This window comes from Chrysochloris asiatica, unplaced genomic scaffold, assembly GCF_000296735.1.
Source record: "Chrysochloris asiatica unplaced genomic scaffold, ChrAsi1.0 scaffold00129, whole genome shotgun sequence".
NCBI classification, from domain to species: domain Eukaryota; kingdom Metazoa; phylum Chordata; class Mammalia; order Afrosoricida; family Chrysochloridae; genus Chrysochloris; species Chrysochloris asiatica.
Genome location: NW_006408647.1, coordinates 9,513,661 through 9,524,129, shown reverse-complemented (window position 1 = coordinate 9,524,129; position 10,469 = coordinate 9,513,661). Strand labels below are relative to the sequence as shown.

Sequence of the window (10,469 nt, the reverse complement as noted above, 5' to 3'; positions counted from 1 at the left end):
TTCTATCATGCGATCTCCTATCACCATTGCCATATTTTCCAATGCCTGGTCCTTCCTCTTTGGTTCCATGCATTACAATTGCCAGTAATTACCAATACATCTTGATTTAATGTTTGATCGATTTCAAACTGAAGAAGTTGGTATAATTCTTTAGTTTCATCTTCGCTGGTTTTAGTGGTTGATGCATAAATTTGAATAATAGTTTATTAACTGGTTTTCCTTGTTGTTGTTAAGTGCCGTTGAGTTGGTTCTGACCCATAGCGACCCTCTAGATGGTTTCCAAGGAGCAACTGGTGAGCTTGAACCACCAACCTTGCAGTTCAAACTGACTTTGCAGTCTAGCGCATTAACCCACAGTGCCCTTGTAGGTGTATGCATATTATTCTATCACAGACTGCATGGTACCTCAAGATAGATGTTGAAATGTTCTTTTTCTTGATGAATACATAGTCATTCCTCTTCAATTTGTTATTCCTGCCACAGTAAACCATGCCATTGCAGATGCAAAATGGCCAATACCAGTCCATTTCAGCTCATTGATGGTTTTGCACTCCATTTCATTTTTTGGTAACTTCCCATTTGTCTAGATTCATACTTCATACATTCCATGCTTCAATTATTAATGGGTGTTTACAGTCATTTCTCCTCACTTTGAGTTGTGCACCATCAGCAAAAGTAGGTCCTGAAAAGTTTTTTGTCATCATGGTCAACTCTACTTTGAGGAGGCAGCTCTTCCCCAATCATATTTTTTGTGCCTTCCAAGATGAGAGGTTCATCTTCCAGCACAGAGTCTGACAGTATTCTGGTGTTCTTCATCTTGTTTCTATATTCAATATTCTGATGCTACCTGACAGTGTTCCACAGCTATTCATAAGGTTTCCATTGACTAAATATTTGGAATTAGTCTGTCTTTCCTTCTTCCAATTTGTGTTCATCTGAAAGTGCATTTGAAACCTGTCCACCATAAGTGACCCTACTGGTATTTAAAATACTGATGGCATACCTTCTAGAATCACAGCAACACACAAGCCACCACAGTACAGCAAACTGACAGATGAATAGTGGAATATTTCATTACACCTCACATTTATAACATGAGGCAATTAAGTTGGTCTCATATAAAAATAAATAGTTAATATATGCATTAGTGATATGTTTAAAAGGGTTATCTATATATATCCATAATGATAAGATTTGGTTTTTTTGTTTGTTTGTTTGTTTGGTTTGTCAGCTATATTTTTTCATTTTATACTCAACTGATAAGTAAATAAATAGGCAAAGAATGAAATGGCAAGGACACGCACATGTTAAGAACAGTTATATTAGGCCTCATGAGCACATACATTACAGAAAGTTGGAATGCAATACCAATGAAACAGAAATATTAACTGCTTGGTTTTTCAACTGCCGAGTGGATTCTAACACATAGTGACCCTATAGGACAGAGTAGAACTGTCCCATATGGTCCCCAAGGGTTCAAGTTTTTACAGAAACAGACTGCCATATCTTTCCTGCAGAGCAATTAGTGCTTTTGAAGTACTGATCACTTGTTAGCCATCAAGTGCTTCATGAACACTGACCACCTGGCCTCCTTAAACTTGGAATAACAAGACCTCAATTTTAGGACTATTTCTGAAAATGGAAGATATATACTAGATTTGGGGGTGGGAGAAGAAAGGATATGTCAAATGATGTAGGCTACGATTTTATGCTCATTATTTCTAGCTCAAGGAACCCCTGTTATCAGTGTTTTTCACTGCTTATCTTGCCTACCAATATACCAGTCTCTGAATATATGCCTTTAAGGGGAAAGGTATGATATGGAGACAAAAAGATTTAAGAGGGAATACAAATATTTTCACCTCTAAAAACATTTTTTGAGGCTTACAGAAACCTCTTATGATATTGTACTTCAAGTGTCTTTTAAAAGAGGCTTTACTCCATGTCACATGCAAATAAATGCATAATGGACTGAACCATGTCTGAGCTAAACTTTGAGTATCAACTGTGATTTCTGGCTGGATATGACCTATTGAGAAATTAATGAGTCAATATGTGACAAAACCTCCAAGGTGAACAAACACAGAAGTTACTTGTTACTTGTTGTTGTTGTTAAGAGTTGTCCAGTAGTGAAAACCCTTCACAACCCTAAAACCTGTTTTCTTTGACTTCATTTCAACTCATAGTGACACTGTAGGACAGAAGCAGAACTGTCTCTTCTGGTTTCTTAGGCAGGTTGCCAGTCTTTTCCCCTGTGGAAGGTCTGGCAGGTTGGAACTACTGAATTCCTGATTAGCAGCCAGCACTTAACAACTACACAGCCTGGGCTCCTTAAACCCATCTCAGCACAGTTATTAAGTGGCTCTTTTAAAAATATATGTATTTTATTGATCTTTTGGTGAGAGTTTATACAGCAAGTTATGTTATCATTTGATAATTAATTTCTGCACAAATTTTTCAGTAATATTTATGACAATGTGTAAACATTCTCTTTAACTGTGCTCTGTTTGTACCATTTCTAATCCTGTGTTGTGCTGCAAGATAATTCACTGGACTGCAAGGTTGGCTTGAACCAAAGGGTTGGTGGTTCAAAGTCACAAGCAGCTACTCAAAAACCCTATATATGTCACTTAATGCCCATTTGGACAATGTCCAAACACATATACATTAGTGGTCCCATAGGATTTTTTATAAAGAGGAAGTAGCTATCCTTTTGTTTACTGTTATTGTTGTTAAGTGCCATTGAGTTGGTTCCAACTCATAGAGACCATGTATAAGATTTCTGAGGAGCAGCTGGTGAACTTCAGCTGCTGACTTTGCAGTTCAAACCAACCTTGTAGTTCAGCGCATTGACCTACAGTGCCACATAATCATTTTCCCTTAATGGTTTCAAAATCTCCAAACCCAGTCTCTTACAACTCTGGATCATGGGTGTCATATAGGCAGATAAGGCAGAGGACATCGCTCTGGGCATGGGTTCTGGGGGTTTATCCAGTGATCAAGCAGTGGTAGGAGCTGTCAGACCTAGGATAATCCTTTTGTTCAGGTGGGCAGAATAGTGAGTGAGGCTGGACAGCCTCCACTTCCTCTTCATTTGCTTGTTTTTACTCCACTCCCACACTGGTCTGTCTGCCACTGCTACTGCTGTTACACATTACTTCAGCCTCCAGTAGCACCGACAGCAAGAGCAGTAGTGAAAACAGCAGCAGCAGCAGCAACAGCAATAAGAACTGGAAATGGTCTCCCATGTTTTAATATGGTGTTTGCCTAATACCCATATCATATAATATCCTATTTCACAGAACACATTATGGACATTAAATAATGCATACTTGCATGTGTTTAATGCTCTTATCTTTCCATTTGGGGTATATATACTCCCTTGAGTAATATCTGCAAAACTGCTTCTGTTAGTATAGCAATTTTCCAGAGACATTGTTTTGGGAATATCTTGATTTCCCCCCTTCTTTTTGAATAATAAGTTTGCTGAGTAAAGAATTCTTTGTTGGCAATTAATTGCTTTTATTCAGTATTTTATACATGTTGCTCCATTGTCTTCTGTCTTCTAGAATTCCTTGGGAGACATCCACACCGATTCTTATGAAAGATTCTTGGTATGTTATATTTTCTTTTTATCTTCCTTTCCAAATTCTCTCCTTGTTTGTGATTTCCAAGAATTTTATTACAATACAATACTGGGTTTATCTTTTCCATGTTTCCTATAGTGTGGTCCATATAGCTTCCTGTATTTGCAAGCTTAGTACTCTGTTCAGTTCTGAGAAATTCTCCCTCTTGGAAAATTTGTTCCATGACTTTGTTGTCATGATGCTCTGGGATTCTAATAATTTTAAAGTTAGATTTTTAAATCAAATCCCTATTTCCATTTGGCTTTCTTTGTTCACTTTCTTTTTGTCTTGTTTCTCTTGAGACTGTCTATGTTCAGTTATTTTGTCTTCTAGTTCATTTATTCTATCTTCTGTCTTTGATTCTGTTGAGTGTTTTTCGTGCTTTCTCTAATTTTATTCTTCATCGTCACTTCTCTTTGGTTTACTGTGATGTTTTCAGTTTCCTGGTTGAGTCTCTCATTTTGTTCTTCATTTGTTTCTTAGTCCCCGAGAGCTTATTTTCCCTGTGTGTTTTGCTTTCTTTAACATACTTAACATCATAGTCTGAAAAATTTCAATTCATTCCATTTATCTGGCCTCCATAGGAAAAATTTCCTCTTGTTTGTGTTTTACCTTTGACTGGTCCTTCTTTGCCTGTGATTTTGTGTGTTTTACTGTTTTCTACTGAATTTGGGCTATTTTGATAATATTTTTTTTTCTTTTTAATGTTACATTTGTGTTCTGATTCCTGTGGGAGAATGTTCTGATTGGTCACCCTGGTGGTGCAGTGGTCAAGTGCCTGGCTGCCAAGCAAAAGGCAGAGGCCCACACTCACCAACTGCTCTGTGAAAGAAAGATGAGGCAGTCTTCCTCTGCAAAGACTCACAGTCATGGAAATCTCACAGGACCACTTCATTCCACCCAGTGGCAGTGGACCTGGTATCTTCTACTGAGAACCGCCAGAGGGTACTCTTTAGTGGAGTTTTTCACAGTACTGATTCAGTTTGATCTGTGTAACCCAATATATATGTATAGGGGTGGATTAGCTGGCTGCATGCACTGTTATAAATGGTAGGGTTCAACTTTCTGGATGCTCTCCAAATGTTTTCCTTATGAGTGCCCCTGGACAGGCTCTCACACAGTGTACTGCCATGAGCAGGGAGCCAGTCTATACTCTGCTTGACATCCATCTAAAGTATTCCCCTTGCCTGTTGCCATAAATTACAGTCCTAGGGCCCATCCTTATTGGTTCTCAATGAGATTTAACAGCATTCTCACAGTGCCATGGTTTGACTTCATCCCTCCTAACAGCCTGGCCCCAAGACTCTCACAACTAATCTGTGTTGTCTAATAAAACTGGGCTCCAGCTTCCTTAGATTAGCTGCTTTTCTGTGTTCCCTGTTTAGCATGGGCTCAACCCACACCCAAAATGGTTGTGATGAGCAAGTGCTCCAGATGCCAGTGGGTAGGTTCTTTAGGTTCCATTTTAGCCCTGCTCTTCCTGTCCCCTGCTTCTGGACTTATGTAACTCTCCAACACCACACCGGCATCTGTAGACCTGAGATCTAAGTCTGAGCTTGTTTTTATTTGTTGATGGGTGAGTTAGTTGCTGAGGGAGTAAATGACAGCACCCACTCACTTTGCCATCTTGTTCCACCCTCTTAATTAACCAACTCTTCAAAAACATTCTGATAGTAACAAGTATGCTAAGAATAATAAGACACTTTCCTTTTACTTAAATGAGAATATGGAAAATAATCAGGCAAACTCTACAAGGGACTTCAAAATTTTATGGAATGATTCCATGATCTTTTACTTCTATTTTTCACAAACTTTGTAAAACATGCTTGCATAACAGAAAGCTATAATTCGAAACACTAATTTGTTCAGATATGTAATTCTTATGGCAACCAGATTTTAAAAACACACTCTTATGTGCTGCCACCTTCTGCTCTTTTTTATTATTGTTTGTTTTTTTACCTTCTGTACTATTAATGCACCAAGTACTTACATCTGGAATAAAGCCAATCTCATTGAGATGATTACTCAGCTCTGGATCATGGAATGCAATCATCTGAGAAAATACAGTTAGATACTCTGAAAAGAAAAAAGAAGTTTAAAACCATTGTTATTTTTTTTTATAATTACCTCAAATGTGATATTAAATTCACATACATTATAGTTCTATTTACATCTTGAATAGCTTAATTTCTTCATGAAAGAAACATGTTTCAAAAGATAATTTTCTCTTGCAGTCCAGGAATGGAGGTCCCTGGGACCATCAAGGGAGAAGAGTGACACCAGAGATGGAGGCAAAGACGATGACATGGAAAGATGCAGCAGCTGGGGACTTTAGACCCAGAGAGGGAGAGGGGCTGTGTGCTGATGACTGGGGGGCAGGCTTGCAGGGTATACCCTTTGGTTGGTTGATGATTCATGGAGGGGATTGTAACTATGGCAATGAAATTATATATGATAGGATGAATGTAAAACGAATGTTCTCCCAAGTAAACTATCACATAATTTATAATAAACATTTAAAAAAAAGATAATTTTCTCTCTTGTTACTACTTTTACCACTTTAAAAAGTTAAATATTAAATAAACATACCATAAAATTTTATGCCTTCAAAAAAATTTATGACTTCTGCCTTCAAAAATACTACTTCATTTCTTGAGTCATAAATTGCATGTTTGTAATGATGTTTCCTATTAAGTTCTACAAATACATTTTCTCTAATGATATAAATCTGTTTTTGTATTTCTTGAATGCTCAGAAAGTATAATAGATCCTTAAATAAATAATAACCCAAATAGTCACAAAGAATAATTGTACAGTAATGTTTATATGCATGTATATACATATGCTGTTATTGTTAAGTGTTGTTGAGTTGGTTCCAACTCAATGACTTTGTGTATTTTCCAAGGAGTGTCTGGTGGGCTTGAACTTCTGACCTTGCTGTTAGCAGTCCAGTTAACATCAGGATTCACACACACACACACACACATACACCCCCACACAAACATATAGGCATCTGTTCGGCTCTAATTTATTTCCATCTAAGACTCTGCATTTGGCATACTAGGGATAAGAACTAATAGTCTCTTAATCAGAAAGTAGGTATACAGTGCTGTTGCTGTTATGTGCCGTGGAGTCGGTTCCGACTCATAGCGACCCTGTACAGGGTTTCCGAGGCTGTAAATCTGTACGGGAGCAGAAAGCCTCATCTTTCTCCCGCGGAACTGCTGGTAGTTTCAAACTGCTGACCTTGCGGTTCGCAGCCCGATTCGTAACCACTACGCTACCAGAGCTCAATTATAGTTTTTTTGTTGTTAATTCTAATTCTATTCTAATTGATAAGGTTCAGTGTGGAATGAGTAGAATATTTTGTTCATTTTTTTTTCAACAAGTTATTATTCTTGCCAATTTACTTACTATGCAGTTATCTAAACAAGATTGTGATATTAATCTACTCAAGGGCAAGTAACCACCATATTTTTACTAATAAAAAACCAAAATGAATACATATTTCAAAAGACTTAACATCCTTTTTGAAATTAAAATAACAATGTAATTAAAGTTCCTTTTTAATTAATAACTTTAATTCCCTCTTTAATAAAGTAGCAGATACATTTTCAAACTAATATTTGGTGCAAAACACCTCTCAGAATAATATCTGTCTTACTTCATTAGTTGTTATTTTTAATCTTTCAATAAATGTTATCAAATCCTTGACAAAATGATTCTTCCCTATTTCTTTCAATTAAATATTTGCTTCTAATTGCCAAAGTAATTATAATGATTTATTTATAAGCAATGTTACATAGAGTATTTTACAAAGAGGAGCATTAGGTCAAATAGTAAGGGAGAGTAGGTACTGTATTTAATTGTATAACAAAAAAGCTGAAGCCTAGATCTAGTGCAAACTTGGTGCTGGACACAGAATGGGTATTTATTTAACACCTTTTCTTGGTCTGGTGCTCCAATTCCACAGAATTCACTCTATCCATTCACTGTCTTGCCTTCCTCTAATAAGAAAAAATGTGCAACTCGTATCAGTTACAGGAGTTACAGATCAAACTAAAGACCTAAGATACATCTGAAGGCTCCAGAGCGCTTTCTAAGTTGAACTTTTCTTTAGCTTTTTTTTTTTCTTCTTTCCATTAGTGAGGGTATATTTACAGTTCTGATTTACCCAAAAGTCATAAGTATGTAACATTAGCAAACATAAACACTTAAAATATGTTGATGAAACCATATAATTATTAACTTCTAAAAAGTACACATAATTTTTAAACTGCTGTAAGCACTTCTGACAATTATGCCCCAATTTATTAAAGATCATTTTTGTCAGACTGATAAAAGATAATTACTATGTGGGGTTACCTGGCTAATTAAAGAGCTGCTTAAGAAATCTAATCTATTATGAAAACATTTTCCAGGTTTTTGCCAAATACTGATGATTGGATTTATTTGTGTTATAACTACATGCTTTTAGAGGATATTATTTTTCTCCATATTTGTATCTTTTAAGCACAAACATACAGACAGACACATATATACACAAATACATATACATTTATTATATGAGGGTTAGTAAAAATTTATCCATACTCAGTTATATTAAAACACTTGTTAACATCCACAGCTCATGACAACATTGAGCATTCACATAAAATGAATCTGTCGAATAGACGAGTGTCAGTGGATTATGTGGGAAATCATTTGCAAATTTGCAATGGCGCTGCCTACGAAATAATCCATGACAGACTTGAGTTTTGAAAAGTTTGTGTGAGATGGGTACCAAAACAACTCACAGAAGAGTATAAACAGAAGCATTTGGACATCTGGAAACAGATGGACCCATACTCGAAGGAAGGTAAAAGTTTCTTTAAAAAATAAATGTTACAATACACAAGAAGGGGGAGGGGGTGGAAGAACAAGGAAGTTAGGGGAACCCTGAGGTAGGTTTGCATGGGCTAAATGGGACAGAGGTAAATCGTTAAGTACATTCAACCTTGGAAATGTACATAATCTGTGATACACAGATACACGGATTGATACATGGACCGAGGCATAGTTTGAAGAGGGGAAATAATGTTAAGATGATTGACTGACTTATGAATATTGGTTTCACTTGCCTACTATTATAAAATAAACACTTGAGTGGGAATAGAAAGGAATGTCAGGAAACATTATTACAGAAAGCTTATAAGCCCGTCTTCAGCCTATAACTGATTGAAATACCTAAAAGGACTTCTAGAACTTGCCCAGTGAAATAGGCTTCATGAGGAGCCTTTGCAGTGAATAGTACCTTAGGTGGAATTCTGAGCCCCATCCAGAACCTTCTGAGGTGGGACATTCCAACTAAAAAGAATAAGCAGACCAGCCTGGTGAACAGCTAGAGTGACAGAAGATACATCTTCAAAGAAAGATCATCAGGAAAAACCAAAACCAAAAATGGCAGTATGATTGGCTACTAAAAGAACAAGCAAGTTGTTCACCAGGAGCCATCAAGGCAAGCAATCAAGTCCAATCAAATCCCCCTCCAAGACTGAAACTCAAAGGGAACACATGAGCAGGCATGTAAGCTTGCTGGAAACCATGTTGGTATTCTAGTGAATGAAAGAGGGGGAAAGGCAGCAATGAAGAAATGAGCTGAGTTCAATCACGTTTCATAGACTCCTGTTGCACTGAAGATGAGAGAGAGAAGATGAAGGGCTGGTTGGTCCAAAGTGTGGTGAGACCTGGGGACTCCTGAGCCCATGGACAAGAAAATAGACATGGAGGACTAGAGCTGAGAGTGAAGCATCCAGCTGATATGAAGTGAGAGGAGATGTACAAGAATGCTCAATCTTGCAGATAGTACCCATTTGACCTAGCCTTGATGGCTTGATAATAAGAACTCAACTGGAGGAAAATTAAAAAAAAAAAAAAAAATTAAAAATTAATAAAGGAAATGAGTGTAAATTGTTACAATTTAATGTACTTGACCTATACTTATGGATGTAGTATCTCAAAATACCAAAGAGAGGGCAGGAGTCTTCATATCAAGTATCGATCATATCCCTTCTGTATACAAGGTAGATAAGAATGGGCAATTTAGACATTGGCCACCTAAAATGAGGGGGTGACAAAGGCAAGGAGTGATTGGCTTACAAGTTTTCAAGAGGGAGTTTATTTTAAGAGTGTGCATTCTTTGGGCAAAGTACTGAATGATGCAGAAAGCATCAAAAGAAGATGGAAAGAATACACAGAGTCATTGTACCAAAAGGGAATGGTTGACGTTCAACCATTTCAAGAGGTAGAATATGATCAAGAGTCAATGATACTGAAGGAGGGAGTCCAAGGTGCATTAAAAAAACTGGCAAAGAACAAGGAACCAGGAATTTTTGAAATAAAAATTGAAATATTTCAAGAAAGTGAGGCGGCACAAGAGGTACTCTCTCATCTATGCCAGGAAATTTGGAAGACAACTATCTGGCTGACTGATTGGAAGAGATCTGTATTTGTTTCCATTCCAAAGAGAGGTGACCCAAGGAATGCAGAAATCTTCAGACAATATCTTTGATACCCCAGGTGAGTAAAGTTTGACTAAAGGTAATACAGAAACGGCTGCAAACATACATTGACAGAGAACTTCCAGAGGTTCAAGCCAGATTCATCGGAGGCCATGGAATGAGGGATATCACTGTCGATGTCTGATGGATCTTGGATGAAAGCAGAGAATATCAGAAAGATGTTTACCTGTGCTTTATTGACTACGTAAAGGCTTTAAATTGTGTGTATCAGGACAAGCTAAGGACAACATCACAAAGTATGCATATTCTGGAACACTTAATTGTGCTCATGAGGAATCTGTAC

At 37.1% G+C, this 10,469-nt stretch overlaps 1 protein-coding gene across 3 annotated transcripts in view; it reads right to left on the bottom strand.

The window, feature by feature from the left end:
* The window catches only part of TBCK (TBC1 domain containing kinase), a 343,431-nt gene that overhangs the window by 177,401 nt on the left and 155,561 nt on the right, over positions 1 to 10,469 (bottom strand). For all 3 annotated transcript variants that reach the window (XM_006869331.1, XM_006869332.1, XM_006869333.1), the window contains one exon: positions 5,617 to 5,702. In XM_006869331.1, the coding sequence (XP_006869393.1) occupies positions 5,617 to 5,702 (86 nt within the window). The remainder of the gene's footprint in view (positions 1 to 5,616; positions 5,703 to 10,469) is intronic.